Raw genomic sequence first — 23886 nt, 5'->3', positions numbered from 1 at the left:
ACACTACGATGCTCTGCAGGTCTGCACACAGAGGAGGGTGAAAGAGCCGCTAAGTCCTGGGCTTGAGGTTATGTAGTGACCACAATAAGGGAGAAAGATTAGAATCATCTGCATCTGACTCCGTGTAGCCATGAAAGACTCACAAGCCCCAACAAAAACCCTTTTCTCAGCCACATGGGGAGAGGAGACCCAGTGTTAGAGGTCTGGACTAAAAGGACTTTCCTAACTGTGAACCTATGACTCAGCCTTAAACAACAAACATAACAGCCCAGCCAGATTCTTATCTGAAGAATTGAATGATTAAGAATTCAATCATTCTTTAATGATTATGTTGTTTATATTAAAGAAACACTGTTTATAGATTTGTGTCCCTCCTAGACCACACATAAGAAAATCAGAAACATCCCCAAATCTCACCATGGAACTTACTCTTAGCCATTTTCTCTCAACGAATCACTGGATTTGCAGGAATTTCACATTCCCTACACACTGTGAGGGGTAAAATTCCATGGAGTGGGGAAAAAATAGACAGATTTCAGTGACTTTGAAGGTAGAATTTCACTATTTCTTAGTGAAAGGGACCATAAGGGAAAGGAGGGGAACTGAGTGGGAAAAATCAGAGAGGGAGACAAACCGTCAGAGACCCCTAACTCTGGGAAACACAAAGGGTTGCAGAAGGGGAGGTGGGCAGGGGGATGGGGTGACTGGGTGACGGGCACTGAGGAGGGCATGTGATGGGATGAGCACTGGGTGTTATACTATGTTATACTATATGTTGGCAAATCGAACTTAAATAAAAACAAATGAAAAACAATTTTTTAATTAAAAAAAATAAAAGCTAGTATTTCATCTGTCCTGACCCATATCTTTGGGGAAATCCTAGTGGGTTCTTTGCAGCTTCCCTCTGAGCTCAAGAACCAAGTTAGGAACCCAGTCCTTGTGGAGGTGATTCGGGAAGAGAGCCAGTGGGGGTAGGGAACGTGGGGGTGGGAGTAGGGGAGGGGGTGTTGGGGCAGGGTGGGGGAGTGGGAAAATGAGTCAGGAGATGCACGTGTCTCAGCACAGGGGACAAAGGCTCATCCATGGGCTCATGATGCTGGACTCAGAAGACTGCTTATGTGCAGAAATCGAAGCGACAGAGGCTTGGGTATCTTCTCCATCCCAAACCCTACTTCCATTTTGTTAGCTTGAGTTGGAAATTAGAACATTAAAGGTTTTTAGAAAATCTTTTTACACCATTCCTAACAAATTCAAGTTTCATCATCCAATCTACCTTGAATTCCAGAATGGTTCCCATATATTCATATCAAGAGAGGGGAATCCCCTCTTTTCCTGTCAATCTTTCCAATGGGAAGGCTGTGAGGGTTTGAAAAACACATGGCTGTCTCTACCACAGGTCAGTTCCCAAACTTGTTTCCAAAAGCGAATGATGTGAGAAGTGATTCGTTTGCTTACACTAATTGCACAGCTACGTGTTGAGCAGTTCCACATTCCCTGCATTGACTTAATTGCTTTGCTTCTAGTAACTCCTGATGTCACATGTCAGGATGGGTTGCAACCGAACTAAGGAATGATAGACAGACATAGGGACAGATGGACACAGACAGAGAGATACAGTCTGGATACACATCAGACAGAGATAACAAACATCGACGTACACACATACACAGCTGGGGGGACGTCCACTCGTGGAATAAGCCATCCAAGCAACAGAGAAGGTTCTCTTCAGAAACAACAAAAAGAATCAAGAGGCCTTTCCTCCCAAGTGGCCACCAAGAGATGGGTCAGATGGAGTCAGAAATCCTCCGATTTCGTGTAAACAGAGATGGGATAGGACACGGTCTCCACCAAAAAAAAAGGGGGTAAGATGGAGAAACAGACATGGTTTTTGAAACTGACAGAGGAAAGAGCAAGAGGAGGAAGCGTCACAAATGGCTGGGGAAGCAGGGTGCCTTCGCTTCTGACACCCGGACCGCACCGAGAAAGCACAGGGCTTTCAAATCCAGCACCAACGCGGCGAGCCTCAGCAAATGCCTTTTATCAGAGCCAGTTACAGAAATAAACACCATAAAGAGTCGTGCCTTCCTTCTCCGGACAGAGGCCAAGACATCACAGACTGGGACTTGTCCCCCGTGGCGCAACCCTTCAGCGCTGGGCTCTATAAAGCAATACGATGCGTAGGTGCCCACGGAATTTTGACTTTGGAAATTAGTGCCGACGCCTTTTGCAGAACACTCATCAGCAAAGCGCATCGACCGTATCAACAGTCAGTGTCTCGTGGGCGAACAGTCTAAGCCCACGCTCTGCCAAGTGAGGGGGTTGAGGTCACGCGGAGCCGCAGAGTCCCACGGCCCAGGAACACAAGCGTGAGACAGCGGTGAGTGCCAGGAACAGGTGTGACTGGTCGCTGATTGAAATGGGCACACACCCAGCTCAGGCACACAGACAGGGGAAGGGGTACGACAGACTGATCCAGGGTGTGTGCCTAGGGGATTGAGTCCGGAACATCCATCCCGAGGGTCACCTCCAAACCCACGTATGTCATGGGCTCTGATCCATGTCGCTTTGTGTTCTTGTAAGCAGTTATTATTAGACTAAGCCACTGAGGGGATGAATCCCGACGCTTCCAGCATCACAAGCCACAAACCGACTCTAGCCCCAAAAGGAGGCACAGGGGAATCTGATCAACAGGCACATGAATTCCTGGCTCCGGCCCCAAAGCAAAACCCATCCGGTTTTCCTTGAGAGTCTGGTGACAGGAAAGGAAAATCGCCTTTTACAACTTGGGACTCAGGCAGGACAAGACCACGTTGGGCCCCAAAGCGCCAACTGGGAATTTGCCCGTAGAAGTCAGGCTTGCCTGAGAATTAGAAACCTCAGCGGATGACCCAGAATCCAGGCTTCAAGGGCTTGCAAACGTCTGGAAGGTTTGCAACTCTCTTAGTGCTGTTACCCGACCTCATACTTTCACGACTCACCTGTCTCACCGCCAGCCAACGGTTCCGTGCTCACCATTAGATTGACAGTTGAACTAGAAGCCAACCTTGCTTGTGAAGGTGGAGGTTGAGCTTTCTCTATAAAAGAAAAATACATAGGACTAGTAGGAAACACAGAAATTAAAGGGCTTAGGAATTCTGAGGGACCGAGGCAAGGGGCCTTCCTGGGTTAAGAGCTCGCACGTAAGGGCGAGCCACGGACACACGGAGTCCCACAAAGTCTCCACAGACACCACTAACTTCTATCATCTGCAAGTTCCATTCATCTCAACAAGCGAATGGAGGAAATCTCTGACCTTTGAACAAATCCTCTCATTTCCCACATAACCTCTCCTGCTGCTCATCCAGGCAAATGGAGCCCTGGGGGCGGAAGGGTCTTTGCACTCGGGTCGGCGTGGATTACGTGGTGACCGGCGGGCATTCCCTTTCCTCAAGCAGGGCTCCTTGATCTGAACCCCACGGGCCCGGGGAGGAAGGCATGTGAGGCCTCCTCATCAGCCCAGGAGCAGCCTGGGTCTAGAGGAATGCACGGTGGGGGGATCCGGGAGAGAACGTTAAAAGCTCAGGGGGTGTGAGTAATTAACAGAGACTGCAGGTGCACGTGGGAGCAGATGCCAGGCTCCAAGGCCGCGGAGGAGCCAGGGGGACAACGGGCCACGGAGGGCAGGGCCCCAGCACGGTGGACCCAGGAGGGGAATGTGGACGCCCTGCGTGCAGCGGCCATGGACACCCCTGGCCGTGGGGTGGTGAGGCCGCACGGACTCCTCGGTTACTCTCGGAGAAGCCAGCGCCCCTCGGTGGTGTTTTCTGCTCACCCAACGCGGAGACATACTTCAGAAACACGGTCGTGGTGGGCAGTGGAGACCCCAGCCAGGGCCCACGGACGTCCTTCCTTCTCTCGGAGAAGGGACTGCACGCAGGCCACGTGGATCTGGCTTCCTGCCTAGGGGACCCCGGGACCCCCAGGGCAGGGCAGCAGTTCACGAGGAATCCCGCCTTCCACCGCACTCCCTTGTGAAACCGGGCATCACCGAAACACCCGGGACGTGGCCTTAACCGCGTCCTTGCAGGTTAACCTTGTCCACAGGTCAATTCAACGGCCAGGAAGCCCGCCCTTTCTGTCCCACCAGCTGTCGCCCGTGGCAGTCAGTGCCGACCGCTGGGGGCTGACCGTGTACTCACTTGTGCTGAAGCTTCCTTGGTAGACGGCCCTGGCCTGCGCCCGCAAGTAGCACACCACCGCCACGTGGTACGTGTGGCCGGCGAGCAGGCCCCCGACGGCGCGCTCCGTGGCCGAGAGGTTCTGCCGCAGAACCAGGGACTGGTCGTGGGCCGAGGTGACGGTGAGGTCGTAAAAGTAAGGACTGGGGGGCTCGGGCCTCTCCCAGTGCAGTTTGGCGCTGTTCTCGGTGATGTCGGACACCCGGACCTCTCGGGTTGCCTTAGCTGCAAGACAGGTGGATGCAGAGGGCGGAGATAAGGCTCAAAGCCCCACAGGGCCGCGACACAGAGGTGACACCCAGCCACCGGAGGAGGAATCGGCAGGCAGGGGAGCGGAAATTGAGGTGAGCGCGGGCAACTAACTTCTCGTTCGGGGAACGTCAGTCTTGGAAGCGGCCAACAGCCATGCAACGTGGCCGTGCCTCGTCTCGTGACTGCTCAGCAAGGTGCAAAGCTATTTTCTTTTCTGTTGACAATCGCCCCCGGTAAAGGAGAAACTTGGAAGGCATTGAAAGAAGAGCGAGCCCCACGATTTCAAATGTGTTAAGTCACGAGACTCTGGGCCCCGGCGGGAAATTCTTTCAAAGGAATCCCCGCCTCCTCTCTGTGCGTCGAAGGAAGCCCGTTGCCGCCTTTTCACAAACATGTACATGCCGCCTGCACCTTTCCACGCGCCCTGTGACGCCCCGGTACGTTCCAGCGTCCGGAGGAAAGAACTAAATTACCAACTCTGGGTCTCGTGAAGCCCGGCTACCCTCCTACCTAATTCGGTCCGGGAGGTGTTTTCGCCACGGGCAGTGTTAGCACGGACTTGGTCTCGGGGGTCGGGGGGATCGCCCAGGCTCCGACCTGCCAGCGTGCTCAGCGGAGCACCCCACTAGGGCCCCATCCTATGGGAACCCCAACCCCAGGGTTTGGGGCTTGGGAGGGCATTGAGGGGAAGGAGGCATCAGGGGGAGGGAGATGCTTTGTGTGGAGCTCACCAGCCTCACAGAGGTAAGAGAAAGACTGCTTTCTAACAGGAAAAAAAAAAATAATAAAATAAAATAAAATAGAATAAAATTAATAAAATAAAATAAAATAAAATAATAAAATAAAATAAAATAAAATAAAATAAATAATAAAATAAATAAAATAAAATAAAATAAAATAATAAAATAAAAAATAAAATAAAATAAAATAAATAAAATAAAATAAAATAAAATAAAATAAAATAAAATAAAATAAATAAAATCAACATTTGGACAATTGCATGTCCTGACAGCACCACCTCAAACACATCACCTAGATGTCTAAACCCCAGATTAGTGACTGTGTTCCAGCTACTTTATAAACAAGCTCCTGGGGCACCTGGGTGGCTCCATGGTTGAGTGTCTGCCTTGGGCTCAGGGCGTGACCCTAGGGTCCTGGGATCGAGCCCCACATCGGGGTCCCCAAGGGGAGCCTGCTTCTCCCTCTGCCTGTGTCTCTGCCTCTCTCTGTGTGTCTCTCATGAATAGATAAATAAAATCTTTAATAAATAAATAATAAATAAACAGGCTCCAGGGCACAGGCCCTGAACACAGGAAACGAGGATGTCCCTGGCTGGCAGCGCTATGCGTGCTTCTTACCCACGGGTTTCGAAGTGGCTGGCTTGGTGGCGGCTGGTTTGGCTCCCTGGGGCTTGGGGGCCTCGGGCTTGGCGGCCACCAGCCTGGCTGCAGCGGGGGGTCTCACAGCTGCTGGCTTCGCTGCCACCGGCTTCGCTGCCGCTGGCTTCACCGCCACTGCAGGTTTGACCGTGGCCGTCTTTGTGGCCTCGGGCTTGGCGACCTCGGGCTTGGCGGCCACGGGTCTCGCGGCCACGGGTTTCGCGGCGGCCGGTTTGGGCGGGGCTGGCTTGGCTGCGGCCGGCTTTGAGGCCGGCAGGTTTACCACAGTTACTGGTTTCGTCGTGGTGGTCACTGGTTCTGTGGTGGTCACTGGCTTGGCTGTGGTCACTGGTTTGGATGTAGGACTTGAAGTAGCATTATTGGGAGTATTTCTGCCAAAACAAATTAAATACTGTATCAATCCATCCATCATTTTGCCTGCTCTAAAATTTACAAAAACACGCTCCCCATGAGCTATGTGAAATTGCTGCTCGATCAAAACGCATGCAGTAGTTTTTGCATACAGCATTGCACATATTAAATTCCTTCCTTTTAGAATCTGTGCCGCAGCAAAGCACATAGGTAGTAGAATCATTAAAAATGAAGCTTAGGGACATCTAGGTGGCTCAGTGGTTGAGCGTCTGCCTTCAGCTCTAGGTGTGATCCCGGGATCCTGGGATCGAGTCCCACATCGGGCTCCCTGCATGGAGCCTGCTTCCCCCTCTGCCTGAGTCTCCACCTCTCTCTGGGTGTCTCTCATGAATAAATAAATAAAATCTTTTAAAAAAATAAATGAATAATTTAAAAATGAAAAAATAAAATAAAAATGAAGCCTCTAGTATAACTATAAGTACACCTGACATCTTGTTTTTAATTTATAAAATACAATAAATGTTTTAATTTTTTTATAAACACGAACAATAATAAAATAATACTCAAACAACACCCTTAATTATAAAAATTGGCCAACTGAAACATATACACCCAAAATTAAATAAAGCCACCTAATAGCTACTCTCATTGTAAGAAAGTATCCGCTCAATAAAATGTTGTAGATCGGTGTGCTTCTAGCGTCACCACCATGACCTGTGTCATCATAGCATTAATCATTCCCTCTGGAGCGTACTGTGTACGTTTATTGGCATTAATTTGGGGGCGAGGGTGTTTTTTTTTTTTTCACAATTTCTTGATCTGTTACAAATCCCTGAAAAGAACAGCAACATAATGAGACACAGCAGCACAGACTCAGCCCTCGTTCGCTTGTTGCCGAGACGCACCCTCATTCATTCTTAGGTCTGTCACGCTCTACGACTCCAGCAGCAAGTTTTCAACTTGGGGTCATAGAACTTCAGATATTATATTACGTCATTCATGTGGTTTCCCTAAGAATAAGGTTGAGGACAGGCCAGGGAATGTTTGAGAGGAATGACAACAAGAGTTAAGGCCAGGAAGAAAGAACCTCTAGACCTGGGTGACACAGGACACACCTCGCAGCCCCAGAAAGGGGCACAGGTCCCTCAGCTGTGATTGTCGGTCTGCTCGGCTGAGCATGGAGCCCGCCCTCCAAGGACATGGGCAAGGGCTGAAGGCTTAGGGGTGAGACAGGGAGGCAGGCTCTCTGTCCCCATGCTGGAGGTCAGCCAGGAGTAAGCCACATACTCGTTTGTCAAGGATAATTCAAGTCCACATCTCCTCTAGGTGCTATCGTCACAACCCTCTCCTACCCAAAAAGCATGGCAGTCTGTGGCACTCCCTTGGGAGTCTGGCACAGCGCCTGGACTCAGTTTCTGCCACCATGTCATCATCACCTAGCCCTCTGTCACACGGCCACACAGCCCTCCACTCTGCTCCTGGAGTTGGCACCAGAGATGGAGCTGGGCCAGCATCCCTGTGAGTACAACTACCCCAGCCCCCACCTGCTCGTTAGCCTTCCGAGTAGAACATGCCCGGTGCCTCCTAGTGTCACCACCATCACCTGTGTCATCGTAGCACTAATTATTTTAAGATTTGGAATGCTTAATGTAGTCAATGTACTCAACCCTTCTGTGTGAGATCATTTCATACCAAGCGTATGGCCCCAATTTCCCATCCTCTCCATTCCTGTGCCCTTCACAGTGTAATGTGATAGGGCCTCCTTTTGAGTCTAGCCCCCAACTCTTGAATTGGCCTGGCTGGCCATTGGATGTGCATTGGGCATGGAATGTGGCAGGAGTAACAGCGTGCCGGTTCCAGCCTAGCCTCAAGAGGCCTCATGCCCTCGGACTTCTTTCATGGAACCCTGCCCATTCACCAATGAGCAAACCTCCAACCCTGCCTCCTGGAGAATGAGAGGCCATGTGGAGCAGAGGTGAGCCAACCACTGAGACCTTCCCGACCACCATCCACTGTGGACAGGCCTCTGACCACAAACATATCTGTGAGCCCAGCAGGGACCAGAGGACTGCCCAGCTGAGCCCAAGCAAAGAAAAAAAAACAAAAACAAAAAATCACAGAACTGTAGATTAAATAAATCGCTGCTTTAAGCCACTAAATTTTGGATAGTTTGCTATGCAATAAAAGCAAATGGATACAACAGATGGAAAAAAAATGCTCCACGTGACCTTTTGGAAGTCACAATTTCTGGATTTCAATGTCTTTACGCATAATGTTGGGCTTTATCCGGAGGACCTCTGCACTCCCCCTACACTATACTTTCTAAGACAATCATTACAATACTCACAATTGTTTGTGACCAAACTTCACAGGATTCTTTGTCAGTTGGTCCCCTTGGAACCAATCGCACTGTTTCCTGATATCTGGGGACAAATAAAAAGCATTTTCACCTGGAGAGAAACAGAGAAAAAAAAATTTAAGTGCATGTGAATCCCATGCAAATGAAGATTAATCTGCTGATGAGTAAAATGGCTCACACAGCAGGTGGTCCATAAATATTGGTTGAATTAACTCATTCCTCCAGACAAGCGGAATCTAGTCAATTTAAACATTAAGCACAATGGTACTTGAGCCACAAAGCATCTCCAGCCAAAATCCTCCATTTGGCAAAATTTGGGTGATTAGGTTGAAGGAAATGTTGACTCAGCGTAAGGGGGAGACAGGAACAGAAGATCAAGCACGGAGTTTAACAAGTTCCAAGCTCATGAACCTCAAACTGTAATCAAATTACTTTCAATGTTTTCTCAATGTTGTGTTTAATAAAACTTTTGCTTTTAATCTTTGGAAGGCAGCGATGGTGGCTCCCAGGCGAACTGGCTGGCTTACCTTGGCTTCATGGGTTTTCTCTAGCACTTTTAAGGGACAGACCTCCACACATGGGAACACTGTTTTCATGGTCCTCACCTTTCCCATGAATAATAAACTCTCTGTACACGCATGTTTGTTCCTATTGTCTAGATGTCTCTCGTTAGTTAGATAACTCGCCTGGTCTGACTTGGGGCTGTGCACTGGGCCAGGCTCTGAGCACAGGGTGAACAATGCACCTCTTCACGGACCATGCAGTCTACTGGGACCGCAGACTGCAAAGGAATAGCCAGCGGGCCATGAAATAGATACGGTAAGTAGCGCCCAGATTAACGATGAGAAAGCCCTGGAAGTGGGGTGCTTTCATGGTGACCAGGGGCAGCTATGGATATGTTTTGAAGGTGAAGGTGATCATCCCAGAGAGGAGATTCACATTAACAAAGGCCCAGGAGTTTCCAAGTGTGGGGTTGGTGGCTAAGCCCAGGTCAACACACCTCCTTCTAGGAGCTTCCCCATCTATCATGTCATGCATAATACATGTGCGCTTGATCCACTGTTCACTCTCAGAGACACACGGTCTATGGCTGGGAGGTGCTCAGACGAATTTGGTTGAATCAGTGAGTAAACAGGGACAGGATCTCCTGCTGTGTGTTCACTGCCAACCCTGGCTCCTAAAATATGTCTGGGATATGGTAGGTATCAATATATGTGTGTTGAATGAACAAGTCAACATCAGCACACTAGATGTCTTTTCTGTGGCCCATGTCCCAGGTAGCCCCAGGCAGAAAGCCCTGGCCCAGGCCCACACTGTCCCATGTAGGACTTACTGCCAACGAAGGATGGTAACAACCTCCCAAAGCGCATCAGAGGCTCTTCGTTAAGCTCAGTCGGCTTATCCAATAGTTTGAAGAAGACGTCATTCGGCTCACTGGCGAAGCTGTACACCTCCTTGACGTTCACCTTCCTGCCAATGCCCAGAATCACGAAGAAATAACCCTTGCATTTGGCCTGCAAGATGACTCTATGGGCCTCTTCCAGCTGCTCCTTCTCCACCTCACCTGTCAGCATCAGAACTATGATTTTTAAGTCCCGTGGGTTGGGGGCGCTTTCAAAGACGTTCTCTATAGTGTATTCAATGGCACTGCCCAGGTCCCTGGTCCCCTCCAGCTGTGTCATTCTTCTGCTGAGAAAGTCCACCAGCTTCTCCTTGGAGTCATAGTCAGTGAGGGAGAACTCCACCTTCACGGGCGGTAGGCTGGGATTCCCCAGGGACTCATAGGGCGCATGCTGCACAACTGCCACTCTGGCAAAGTGCTGAGAGGCCTTGGGGTCGGGGCTTATGTCCAGCTGCCTGACCAGGTACCCTATGTACTTCTTCATCTCATTGAACTGGAACAGAGAGGTGGACTCAGAGCTGTCTAAGATGAAAGCCATGTCGATGTCCACATCGCTGCCTGCTGCTCTCCTATCCCTGAAGGAAGGCTTCCAGTTGCCAAATCCACAGGCCGGGTCAATGTTGCAGATGTCTAGAAAAAAGCACGGTAGCCCATTTATTCTATGACCCCTCACAGTAAGATATTGTACATCAATGTGCTGGGAGGGAGTTGGGGGCAGTTAAAATCATCCCATAATATAGAAACCCACCTATAGCTTGCTGCCACTTTGTGGCCAGATTTCAGTTTTCATCAGCTAACACTAAATGAAACAAATCAGTAAGCTAAAGTCCTTGTTAGTATACTATGGCATTGGCATTAAAAGAAGAGGAAAAGGAAGAGAAAAAAGAGGAGGAACCATGGGAGGAGGAGGGAGGACATAGGGGTAGGAGGAGTGGGGAAAAAGAAGGAAAAGAAAAGAGAAAAAGAAAAGAAAAGAAAAGAAAAGAAAAGAAAAGAAAAGAAAGAAAAGAAAAGAAGAAAAGAAAAGAAAAGAAAAGAAAAGAAAAGAAAAGAAAAGAAAAAAGAAAAGAAGGAAAGGAAAGAAAACGATTTCTTCACCACTCTTCGAATAAATGTGTTCCAGAAAGTCACAAAGACAGATCATTGAAATTTGGACGCCAAGGTCAAATAGAAGCAGAGCCTACTTTCTCCTTTATTTCCCATAAAATGAATCATTCCCTGTCAAAGAGAAGCTCTGTTTAAGGGGTTCCACTTTCAGTAAGGAAACTACTTATATGGGAATTACACTGGTAAACGTGAGGCTTTAGGAATCTTCCTTTAACTCTAGCCCTTTATATGGATGGCGAGGGTTCTTTCGAATGCTACCCCATGGATAGCACAGTACGCGATGTAACGGGTGTTCCTGCTAGGGAAGCCCCTTACCCAGGCAAACGTGGCAGGTCAGGACATTCTTCAAGAAGTCCGTGAGGTCTCTCCTAGCGGGTAGGACGAGCGCGTGCCCCACTGCTGTGTTATTGATCTGGTTTAAACAAAAGAAAATGCTTGGTAGGAGTGTCCGTGGTAAGTAACTACTGGAAAATGTAGCTGAGGAAGAGAGTCACATCAGTAAAATAAACTTCCCAACAGATCAGTATCTTCTCTGGGCGGGTGGGGGGTTGGGGAGGAGGTCCTGAGCCTAATCGGACAACCCAGGTTTTCTTCTGTGGAGATGAGCTGCAGTTCAGATCCCACTCTTGCACTTCCTGCCAGGCCTGCAGGAAGATTATTTAACTTGTCTGGGGTCCAATTTCCTCAGCTGTGAAATGAGGAGAATCCTAAACTCCCCATGTCCAACTAGATAATGCATGTAAAAGGCCTGGGCTAGCCTCTAGGAAATAGTGGGCGCTTCCGTAGAATGGTTGTTTTCGGCAATCATTCCAGCCACTGACAATCATTAGCTCCATCCTCTCCCACTCTCCCAGGCCCAGAAAGGGATTTCCCGACAAAGCAAGTAATAACATCACATCTAGAAGATTCAAGAAGTCTTGCTCATCATCATGGCGCCCAGGACACCATCCCTAAGCAGTCATTTAATGAATAATTACATTTAATTAATGAATGAATAATTGACTTTTCAAACTTGCTGAAACAATGCTGTCAAGAACCCTGTGATTCTGGGTCCCTCAGCCCACGGGAGGGCCAATGTACATAAATGACCCCTTGCAAGGGTAGACAGCTGGAAGCCCAAGCTCAGTACGCTGTGCTCAAACTGGCCTATGGTTTGGCCTGAGAGATGGCACCAAAGACCAGACTGTCTTTCACTGACACAGGCAGTGGTAAGACCATAGAATACCCAGTCTAGAATGACAGATGCTAGAGACCATCCCTCCCCGACCTCGTCTTTCGCAGGCAAGAAATCTAAGACCCAGACAAGTTAAAGTGACGTGACCATATTACTTGTGGTGACTTGAAGCTATAAAGTGGGTGGGCTGGATCTAGGGCTCTTGCCCATCATGCCCACCACCCCACTCATCTTGAGCAATGCCACCAGAATGGGCATCGAATAAATATTCATTGATTAATTAGCCAATTATATTTATTATTGTAACAATTGAACAAGCTATTTAAGCGAATGACAAGGGAGCACTCTGCAGCTTCATAGCAAAGGCTGACCCTTGGCTGCCTCCTGGCTGGAGAAAGACTCAGAGAGGGGGGTGTAGAGGGGGTGCTGGGATCACTGACACTTGGGGGACCTCATTGGAAGACTATAGGCCTCAGGGTCAGCCCTGGGAGTGTCTCCTCCAGCATGTGAGGGGGGACCCTGTGGCAATAAATCACAGGCCTGTGGCTGTCACTCTAGTGCCAGAGCCACCCGGCTGTCCTGGAAATCTCACTAGAGTAGTCGCCAATCACAACAGCCTCCTCCAGGAGCTTTTGGAAACCATGGCATGAATTCATCAAGGAGGTACCAGGTGCCCGAGAAGCTTCTCAGAGCCCAAGAAGAACCGAGGGAGGAGTCAACGATGCCCCCAGGGCACAGACCTGCAACGCGTTGACCAGCTGCCGGTCTTCCTGGCTCGTGAGGAACAAGGGTGTGATCCCTGCGTCCGAAAGCTTTAGCACAGCCTCCCTGAGCTGTGGGGAGGCCCTCGTGGGCTTATTGCTGAAGAAAACAGCCACTTTTCGCATCAGGAATCCGTTTCTCACTCGCTTAAACGTGTTTCTGGCCACAAAGGACATGGCCGTTTCCAGGCTCTGCTGCTTGGATGTCAGCGCCACCTGAAGGTTCTTGATCTTGTCCAGGAGGACTGACTTCTTCTTGGAGTCGGCAAACCGGATCTCCGTGGTCACCTCGTTGTTGTAGGTGACCACGGCCACACGCGCCCCCCGCGGGCAGTTGCTCTCGGCAATGGTCAGGTCGCCCACGAGCTTCAGGACCACGTCCCTCATCCGGCTGAAGGTGTCTTGGGTGACCCCCTCCGAGGTGTCTAAAGCAAAGGCCAGCTCCGTCGGGAAGACGGGGCATTCCAGGGGCCCTGTGGGAAGTGGTGGGTTTCCAAAGACAAGTTTTACTTACTGGAAAAGGGAGGGTCCTCTTTCAGCAGGAGGGCAGTCACACGGCTGGAATCAACTTACCATAGCAGCAAGCTACGGAAGAAAGGAAGAAAGCAGTGAATATGGTGACCACATGAGAATGTCAAACGTCCTACCAAGTGGGGTCGCGGAGAGTGGAAAATCATGTACTTACGACATTTATCTTTGATGCTCTGGACAAGGGCACATTGCTTTAAAAGGAAAGGAAAGAAGCATGAGGGGGTGGACCGGGGGCTCACAGCGCAAGGACGGGAGCTGTACACATGCAACTTACATCCATGGAGTCACCTCTGTTGCCTTTGGGACCCTGCGGAATAAGGAAAGAGGGGATGAGAAGGAGCACAGATAGGCAGGATGCTGGGGCTGAGGAACCACCTTCGGATCCCAGTAAACCCCACGGAGGAAGCAAAGGTAGACCCTGGCCAGCCTTGGTCATTTTCAGGTTCCCCCTGTAGATTTGACTTTACTGCTCAAGGACCAATAGGGAGATAACTTTAAAGGCAAGAGTGTTTCCCTTGCAAGGTAAATAGCCCTGCACCCCAGAAACCTGGAAGCTCATGACAAATCAAAGGGATCACATATTTGGGCTTGAGGCTACACATCGCTTCTCCTAAGAAGCACTTCCTTTGCACCTGCTAGCTTAGTACCTCCTGTTCACAGAAGGGACAGTGAGGAGGAGTCATTTAGCTGACCCTGGGCTCCAGAGGGGAAGCATGCCAGCTGGAGTCCATCCCAGAGGAGCTCCAAGGACAGACCCACAACCACCCTCAATCCCTCCTCCCAACCTGTGGCCTCCCTGACGGTCAAGGAGTCATCTTATGGGCCCATCAAGTGTCTTTCCACCGGACTAGAGACTGGTTTACTTTTAAACACTTCACTTCTTAAAGGCAGCAATCACCTGACTCAGCCTTCATCCAAGTTCAACCAGTAGAATCCCTCAACCTTTCCTTGTAAGAATGATTGTCCGTCATTCTTTGAACCTCATCGAATTTAATGTAGGGAGACAATACAAGGAAAGCTTCAAATAAGGAAACAAAGACATTCGTAGTGAAGAGACGTCCTAGAAAGCCTGCAGAAGGTCACCCTCCTGGCCCCTGGTGGCAGGGCACTCGTGGGTTTTAAACCACAAATCAGAAGCTCTCTCGGGCATTTTATAAACCAAAGGAAGTAGTCCACAGACCGACATCTGTCATAAATTATACTACTTCTACGATATGCAACCAAGAAGTATTAAAACTTGTACTTTTTTTTGTCCTGTACACAAACCTCAAACAAACCTATACCAGGAAGTTATAAAGGCAAATTACAATATACCCTAGACCACAAGGTTCCATAAGAAACTTCTTTTTAAAGCTTCTTGTTACTCTAAAACTCAAAACCTCTTTTCTCCATTGTGGTATCAAAAGAAAAGTGGTTTACTCGGAAAAAAAAAAAAAAGGCAATAACAATACAAATGCAGCAGCCCTCTCTTGAGGAGAAGGGACAGTGGAAAGTTTATAAAGAGGCATGTGTAAAGCATCTAGTCCAGTGGCTTGATCAGAATTCGGGGGGTGGGGAGGAGGGAAGGTACTTACAGATGGTCCTGGGTAGCCAGGGTCTCCCTTCTGCCCAATTGCGCCCGGAGGTCCTGAATTTCCCTAGAAAGGACAGAACAAATATTGCTCAGCTATGGCAGGAGATGAGGAATCCCCATCTCCTATGGTTGGAAGGGGGCAGTGAAGGTGATCTGATTCAGCGTTCCCCCGTCACCATGAGAAATCTCTCCGTCAGATGCTTGCCCAAGAACCATCAATAAGACTATCCCTGGATGGACAAGAAACCAATAAACGACAATTAATCAGATCACTATTCAGCGGAGACAATCTGATGTATTGAAACCCTACCTCGAGTAGTATGATGACGGAGTCTGGCTGTCTTCACTGAGCAAAGCGACAGGATAGGATGAGGGTTTTAACTGTATTTTAAGCTAAAAACAACAGTTTCCCACATCCAGACCACAATTTGCTAAGTCAAGACTCGGTGTAATCTTAAGAGGGTGAGTAAACATCCATTGAAGAAAGTAATTCAGAGCTAAAAGTAGCTTAGGGAAGAGGACTCTAATGGTGGGGAGGAGGGCAGCGTGCGGTCTCATGATCTCTGAGATGTGTTAGAGGAAGGCGTTCTCAGGGCCTCCTCACGAGGACGGCATGGCTGGCGGAGGACAGAGCAGACAACCACAGAGGGTCCTGAGGACACTGCTCTGGGGCTTAGGATTCCTTCTCTTCTTCCCTAAACTACAACTAGCCAGGTTGCAGGTGAAGAAGAATAATTTTTACCACACATGTTCTCATTCCCCACCTGCCTGCAGGTGGGCAGACTCACCCTTCGGCCTCTGATGCCTTTGGGTCCCGGTGGTCCTCCTGTCCCTGGCTCGCCAGGGACTCCCTGGGAAGAGAGCCAGAAAGAAATGCATTAGGCTCTGAAATGGAGGGTCTAGCTGAGGGTCCCAGGGGCATCCGGACCGCACTTCCTGGGGCAGCCAAGTGGCTCACTCTGATTTATATTCCACTGCCTTCCTAGTCCATTTGTGTCCCTTGCAGAGTCAGCCTTAGCTTGTTGAACCCGTGGTGACAATACCACACCGAGCACAGCATTTTGAGTTTACAAAGTATGTTACTGCTGCGTCATTTCATTTAACTCTCACAGGTCTCGAGGCAAGTGCACACTGTCCCGTCCACCTAACAGATGAGGGCGTATCTCAGAGAGGCCGAGGCCTTCCCTGGGTCCCAGTTGGTAAGCAGCTGACCCAACACTAGCACCTCAGTGTTCTGATTTCCAGCCCATGAACACACCAGACTCAGGCACAAACAACAGTGACATTTCACCATTAAGGGAATATTTATTTACCTTTGGACCTGGGTATCCAGGGAATCCTCTTTCTCCCTGTAAGAGATAAATAAGTAACTCAGTATTTGGTCCCAATTTAAGTGCATCTAAAATACATTATTCTTGAGCTGAAATATATATATATATATATATATATATATACACACACACACATTATATATAATATATATAATGAAATATATATATTTATATATTATGAAATATATATATATATATCTCCCTGGAGTCATCAGGAGAAAAAAATTCTTGATATTACAATAATATTTTGAGAAATAATTCTCTAAAAATATAAGATGTCAGAAGTTCAAAGAACCTAGCAGATACATACTTTTTTGCCTTTGCGTCCTTCACTGCCAACCCCGTCTCTGCCATCGTCGCCCTGGGGATGGAAAGACAGCAATACTGCAGGCCGCCATGCGGAGCACTGCACAGCCACCTCTGTCTAGAGGCCTGAGCACAGGGCCTTTGGGTCCCTGAAGTGTTTCCAGATCAAGGACGTGTTCCTGCTCCCATCCCATCCTCCAAGTACAAACAAGACTGCATCTGGAAGAGGATGTGCTTAATGGGCTCCTTTGGCGAAATGGTGCTGGTGTGGCCCCAATATAAACAACTGACAGCCACTGGAAAGACACCACTTGGGCATAGAATCACAGACCCACTGAACCCAAGACTCTGAAAGTGGAAAGGATTCCCAAAGGCCACCCTGACTCTGCATCTTTGGGTCTTTGATTCTACTTCAAAGCAAGAATGCAGTCTCGCATGCCTTCCGGAGTGCTCCTGTGCTCAGACTCTGTCCCCTCCCCTCCTAACAGTCATGCCGTAGCCTACTTTCATTCCCAACTCCCCCTTCCTGTGCTCTTGGATCTGTCCCATCACCCCCACCATGGGAGATCTTCAGAACTGGATTCCATTAACGATTTCAAAAGATCAGAAGAATGCATGTAAAATATACATTAATATCTCTAAAATGTACATGGAGCGCACTACATAGTTAATTTACGCTTTTGAGCAAACTTCAACAGTGAAAGAGCCGTTGTCCAAAAATTTATGGACACAATCAAGAAGAGATTCCCTTCAATGGTCTGAATAGATTTTAAAGTCTGATTTTTTTCGCCCTCTGCTCCTGAAACTAACAGTAACAGAAATGGATCTTTTAAATGCCAGAAATGGATCTTTGCCGTAGAGAAGTTGCATACACCCCCCAAAATATTTTAAAGTTTGGGATTATACATCAAATAAATCTGGTCCATTTTAGCTATACTGCTTCATTCTTTAAACATTCTCAATATTCTGTAGACTTCTCTTCCCTGGATAGAAATATATATTACGAACTTATCGTTCGTGAGCAAATAGATTATTATTATAGATTATTTTTAAATGACATTTTTTAAATGAGTTACCGAGGTAATAACTTTTATTCCTAGGATGTCTCATTCAAAGGAAATGGTTTCAATGTGGATCGAGACCTGAGCAGATCCAATTCCATTTTAACCAAAGGATATTTATTTCTTTGCGGAAAAGCTCCTGCAAGACTGAAAGTGAAAGTATATCCCGCTTCATCGAGTCCCCATGTTCACTTAGGAAAAAAATGTCTTTCCTCAGTCTTCTCTGATGGAATGAAACTGATTTTGAAATTCACTTGCTGTTTATAAGCAGAAGGTTTTGCTGTGTTCAGTCAGGTCCCAAGGACACAAGAAGCAACTATCAAGTTACCCTTATTTGGGACCCAGTTAAAGGGCAATGATGAAGCCTAGCCCAGAGCAAGGCCCTGTCTCCCCACCTCCCGCCTTCTAGCGAAGGATGAGCCACAGCACGTCTTGCTCTTACCGTCTCCCCTCGAGGGCCCCGGCTCCCGATGCCTCCCTTCTGTCCCGGCTCTCCAGGCTCACCCTACACACAAGAAAATTAAAAAAAAAAGAAAAGAAAAGAAAAAAAAGGCTGAGACAGCTGTGGTTCCAAAGCCAACTTAAAATGTGATTCTAAGCCATTCGTGTTCTATGCAATGCTCACGGTAGGGTTGCTGCAAGCCGCTCCCTTCATCTTTTAGATTTTGATAAAAATGATTTTTTTTTTAAATCGCAGTGCTTGTGTGTACACTCCAGGAAAAGAATCCAGGAAAAGTCTGTGTTTGTTCCTTGCATTAGCATGGCACGGGGACATGCTGACGGGGAAGAGAGAAACAGAAACAAGGGGAAAGAAGCCAGGAAAGTCAGTGGGCGTTGAATTCAGCAGGGAAACCCAACAACACCAGCAAGAGATGCAGAGACAACTGTGGATTCACATGAACACATTTCCTTTATGGAGAAAATGCTGCCCTTCCAGACTGGTTCTGATAAATTGTGGTTTTCTTAAGGCTTACGGAAAGTCTGTTCTCAGACAGCCTTCATGTAACAAGCTGCCGTTATCCAAAACAGTTGGGCATCTGGGCCTCTTGGATAAGCTAAATATGGCCAGCAGAGCTCCGTGTGTGCACTGCAGTGTTGAAAGGATGCGTGTGCAATGCTGTGCTAGGCGCCCCCAATCTGCTCAGATGGCTCTGAGGAGCCACAAACCACGGCACGAACAGAATCAGGTCATCCACCTGCTGCTGGAGGGTTCTGGCCATGAGATAGCCAAGCCACTGAGTACAGCCCACATGTTCCCTTGGGGTGGGGACAAGACAGGGATCCCACGGGCCAACGTGGCTGGCAACCGGGGAAGCTGGGTGCAAGCGAAGCAGGAGGGCACAGGGACAGATGAGAGAGAGAGAGAGAGAGAGTGAGGCCACGGAGAGTCTGGCTGGGCCTCGGCCTCAGGAAATGAGCCCTACTTTTGTCAAGACGCACCTTTCTTCCCAGGGGACCGATCCTGCCACGCTCTCCAGGAACGCCTGTGGTCCCTCCACCTCCCTGCAGCACGAGGAGAGAGGAGCGTGTCGATGAAACATTCACCCTGCAAGCCCAAAGGCCTGAACCCTGCCCTCCCCCGACCCCGCTGCACTCAGGGCCATGCACGGTGCTGGAGACCCAAATGCACGCGTGCACGGACACCACTTATGCAAACTGAAAGTATCACCTGACCGCTCGGCACCTGTTTCCCCAGAGGAACACATGCTGCTGTTACCAGTCACATACCCCGAGGCCCTGACCAGAGAGGACAAGCACCCGGATATTATGTGGCTTTGTTTCCCTGTCCACGCCTGCACACTGACCCCTGGGTACACAGGTGTGGAATCCTGTGTCCCTGTATCCACTGACGGAGCAAATAAATAATGAAGAAACAGTTCTTCAAATGGAGCGCAGCCCCCAGAGCCCGGAAACGACCAGAACAAAGATGCCAACAACAGGGGTTAGCAGCTACTTGGCATTGGTGACCTTTTGAAGAGCTTCACCTCACCCCCACTCCATAAGCTCTCGACCAACCAGAGCTTAAATGATGTGAACAGAACCACAGGAGCTTTGAAAATAGGGATTTCTCAGATTGCAAACCGGGGAAGGATGTCTAAGCGAACAGAGGTTCTCACAAAGTTTCTGCTTCACTGTCCGACCTTTTGTTCCTTTATGGGGCAACAGGTCAGTTCTTTGCCAGTTTTCGGTCACTATGGTTTTCCATAACAAACGACAGGGGAGCTCCCGTGTCAGACAGGAGGGACGCCCGAGTGTTGCAGCACTGGGTTCTGGGTCCCCACTCAGCTCTGACACATTTCTGCTCATCGTCACCAACCACAGAGATGATGTTCATGCCTGTGGCCATGCAAGTATAAGGAGCAGCTTCTGTGTCAGACCTGAGGACGGGGAACGCCTCACACAAAACACCAAACCCCAAGGCAATGTCAAGGGGCCACCTGTGAAACAACTTGGCATTAGCGGAGAATGTGGGCAGATTGAGTTAGATCTTAAGCGGGTGTAAGCCTCAGACTTTGGAGATGCAGTGCTCACCACCCAGCTGGGCCCTGTTTGGAAGGAGCAGCACTAGGATTTAAAAACCCCCAGAGGGGCACCCGGGTGGCTCAGCAGTTGAGCATCTGTCTTTGGCTCGGGACGTGATCCTGGAGTTCCAGGATCGAGTCCCCCCTCAGGGTCCCTGCAAGGAGCCTGCTTCTCCCTCTGCCTGTGTCTCTACCTGTATCTTTCTGTCTCTTTATGAATAAATAAATAAAATCTTTAAAAAAAGAAAGAAAAAAAAGAAGCCCCCAGAGCACCAAGCAACAGGGTCTCTTACTTCTTCGGGGAGGCTGGCCAGTCTCCGTGAGGACCGAGGCTGACTCAGGGTGTGTGTTGCCAGGAACGAGGCGAGGGGGAGTCTATCTACAGTGACACCACCCACGGGACCTCAGCCTGTGCAGGCCCTGCGCTCTCTGCTTAGCTAAAGACGGGGGTGCGATCGGACCGACTTACCCGAGGCCCAGAAATGCCTTGTTCACCGATCAGCCCTGGAGGACCTGTGGGACCAGGTGGACCCTAAAGAGGTAAAATGCCAACGTAAGTGCTGTGTGGAGGTGGCGCTCCATGAGGAAGCTCACTCAGGGTGACACCTGCACCTGGCACAGAGCCCAGAGCCCCGCTCTTTTTGGCGCAGCCAGAAAGCCCGCTGGAGACCACGCTCCTGTCTCAGCTGTTAACAGCAGCTCCAATGCAGGACACAAATGGGGAAGTTAATTAAAAAAAAAAAATACAAGGAACAAGGGGTGCCTGGGTGACTCAGTCAGTTCAGTGACCAATTCTTCATTTCAGCTCAGGTCCCGATCTGAGTCATGACATGGAGCTCCGCGTCAGGCTCCGTGCTCAGTGCGGAGTCTGCTTCAGTCTCTCTCCGTCTTCCTCTCCCTTTACTCCTCCCCTCCTCACTCCTTCTCCCTTTCTCTCTTTCTTTCTCTCTTTCTCTCTGTCTCTCTCTCTAACATAAAGAAATAAAAATCTTTTAAAAAATTACGAGGAACAAGGGTTGAAACAAAAGCTTGTGCACAGATGTCCCCGGCAGCACCATTCACAATTTCCAAAAGGTGGAAAGAGTCTGAGTGTCCACCAGCCGACGACTGGGTAAACAGATTGTGGTCTGTCCACGCCGTGGAATATTCCTCAGCCATCGAAAGGAAGGAAGCGCAGACACACACCACTACGTGGATGAAACTCCAAAGCATGATGCTCAGTGGAGGAGGCCGGACACAAGAGGCCGTATATTGTGTGACTCCGTTTACATGAAATTTCCAGAAGAGACAAACCCACAGAGACAGAAGGGAAATGAGTGGTTCCCAGGAGCCAAGGGAGGGGAGATGGGAGTGACTGCGTAACGGGTAAGGGGCTCCTCTGGGGAAGGTGGACACGTGTAGAGCTCATGGTCACCGCATTGCCAATGGACTACCTGCCACGGAACTGTTCGCTTCATGATGATTAGTTTTGCATCCGATTTTGTAAAATTGACTCTCACCTCATTTAAAGACAAACAACTAAGCACCCAGGAAACATCACAAGGCATGCAGCCACACCTTGGGCGGGGGTGGGGGGTGGGGGGGTTACTGACCTGCGCACCTCGGGCCCCCTGCTCTCCCGCGGAGCCCGGCTGGCCGGGGCCACCCTTGTTGCCCTTGGAAACAAAAGAAGATGGAGGGGGGTGTCAGGATGGTTTCACCAATGTCAGCCATCTGCTCTACAGTCACACCTGGACAAGGCGACAGGAGAACAGCCCTATGGGGTGGGGGTGGGGGGGTGCGGAGGCCATGGAGGAGGCAGCTCCGGGACAAGACGTTGGGCAGGTACAGCGGTGTCACTCTGCACTCTTAGGATGGTTTTCCACTCTTTTCACCCTCTGCTCAAGATGGCTTTGGGAAATAAGGTTTGTTTTCTTGTTTTGTTTTTTGTTTTTGTTTTTGTTTTGTTTTTTTCATCCAAACCTGTCTTGCCCAGGTGAGTAGATGGACACAGGAAGACGCTGAGACTGGTCAACAACCCAACAAGTGGGCCCATCGGGGATAAGGGATGCCGGACATCGCCTCCTCCATCTCTCGCCCTTGTTTTTGGTCCCTGTCCCCATGGCCCCTTGGTCTCACAAGCCGTTTAGAAGAGCCTCACGTTAAGGAATCGGCAGCTGATTGAGCGCCATGCCTCGCTGGCAAAGGGACAGGGCACACGGGGAGTCATGATGTGATGCCGGGAAAGAGGCACCAAGTTAGAGACCTACCTTCGTTCCTGCTGGTCCCCTTCGGCCAAAGCCACCCTGTGGAGAAGTCACAGAAAGTGAGAGGGAGCCTGGGGACGGAGCCGCTGTGCACCTGGCCGGCCCCGAGCAGACGTGCACGCGCCACCCTTCCTCTTGCCCTCATCTCTGCGAGCTTTTGCTTCCGTGCTGCCCTGTTCACCACCCAGATGGAAGCTTTCAGAGTGACTCCAGCCCTGCCAAGCAAAACAATGACTCGTTCTGGCTGGATGATCCCAGCCAGTCTCACACAAGGATGTGAAATGGTAATGTCAACCTGTCTGCTTTACGACCGAGTTCCTAACTGCAGGGCAAAGTCATGAAATATGTTCATTCTCGTGGAAGGGAGTCCCAAGCTCTCCAGATGCTCCCGGCCAAATATAACACATAGTTGGTTAAGTAAAGTATCGGGATTGCGCATATGTGGACCTAAAAGCCCAACTGTGCTTAGTCTGGGCTCATGACTTGGCAACGTCTCCCTCGATGTTCTAGAAGTGACCCTTAATTCAAATAAACGTGGACTTGCTGCATTAAGTCATCCTTTAATCCCAATTTTGTGATGCTTCCTCTCCAGAGCAAAGGTTCAGGATTGGAACTCACGGAGGTCCTGGGTGTATCTTTGCGAGGTTAAGGGTTGGTATTCTGGAGACTGTAACACAATAGTTCTGTTGCGGGCTTGACGCATCTGCTGCATCAACCAAAGAAACAGGCTCTCCACCCCCAATGGACGGGCCCAGAGATTTTCTGGGGTGACGGCTTTGCCATTATTCCCTGTGATGGCAGCTTCTTTAAGGGAAGACCTTGGCCTCCTTCCATGGATGACACATGGACAAGTGGAGGGGGAGGGGACGGGCCAGGCCACTCCTTCAGAATAAACAATCTGGCTGGCCTCCCCAACCCCGGCAAGGGGACATCCTAGAGTATGACTAGAGGCCACCAGTGCTGGATGACGTACAACTGAGGCCAGAGACAGCCTGCAGAAGCCTGAGTGGTGGACTGAGGCATGAGGTAGCCCAGTGGGAAGGACACAGGTCACCCCGGCATGAGCCTGGCACAGCGAGGTCCTAAGGGAAGGAGGAGGAAGCTGACAACCAGGCCTTTCCCGGCCATCAAGGGAAGAGTCTATGAGAGCCCTTGACCCCGTATCAACTTCAAACCCAAGTGTCTACCTTGCATGTAGAAATCAAACAAATTGGCTGCATGGCTCTATTAATAAGTCATTTCGTGAAAACAAGGTTTGGCTCCACTCACGACCGGAGCCGTCAGCACGTCATG

The 23886-nt window shown here is 49.4% G+C and overlaps 1 protein-coding gene across 5 annotated transcripts in view; it reads right to left on the bottom strand.

Moving 5' to 3' along the window:
- COL6A3 (collagen type VI alpha 3 chain) overlaps positions 1-23886 on the bottom strand; it is an 80922-nt gene that overhangs the window by 7827 nt on the left and 49209 nt on the right. For all 5 annotated transcript variants that reach the window (XM_025984344.2, XM_025984340.2, XM_025984345.2 and 2 more), the window contains 19 exons: positions 22597-22632; positions 21940-22002; positions 20817-20879; positions 19266-19328; positions 18268-18330; positions 16769-16819; positions 16441-16476; positions 15916-15978; positions 15129-15191; positions 13829-13861; positions 13709-13745; positions 13597-13608; positions 13003-13496; positions 11404-11500; positions 9913-10611; positions 8568-8670; positions 5828-6240; positions 4179-4442; positions 2979-3074 (listed from right to left, as the gene is read on the bottom strand). In XM_025984344.2, coding sequence (XP_025840129.2) covers positions 2979-3074; positions 4179-4442; positions 5828-6240; positions 8568-8670; positions 9913-10611; positions 11404-11500; positions 13003-13496; positions 13597-13608; positions 13709-13745; positions 13829-13861; positions 15129-15191; positions 15916-15978; positions 16441-16476; positions 16769-16819; positions 18268-18330; positions 19266-19328; positions 20817-20879; positions 21940-22002; positions 22597-22632 — 2749 coding nt within the window. The remainder of the gene's footprint in view (positions 1-2978; positions 3075-4178; positions 4443-5827; positions 6241-8567; positions 8671-9912; positions 10612-11403; positions 11501-13002; positions 13497-13596; positions 13609-13708; positions 13746-13828; positions 13862-15128; positions 15192-15915; positions 15979-16440; positions 16477-16768; positions 16820-18267; positions 18331-19265; positions 19329-20816; positions 20880-21939; positions 22003-22596; positions 22633-23886) is intronic.

This window comes from Vulpes vulpes, chromosome 9 (genome assembly GCF_048418805.1).
Source record: "Vulpes vulpes isolate BD-2025 chromosome 9, VulVul3, whole genome shotgun sequence".
NCBI classification, from domain to species: domain Eukaryota; kingdom Metazoa; phylum Chordata; class Mammalia; order Carnivora; family Canidae; genus Vulpes; species Vulpes vulpes.
The sequence above is the reverse complement of the archived record's forward strand: the minus strand, read 5'-3'. Positions and strand labels throughout refer to the sequence as shown.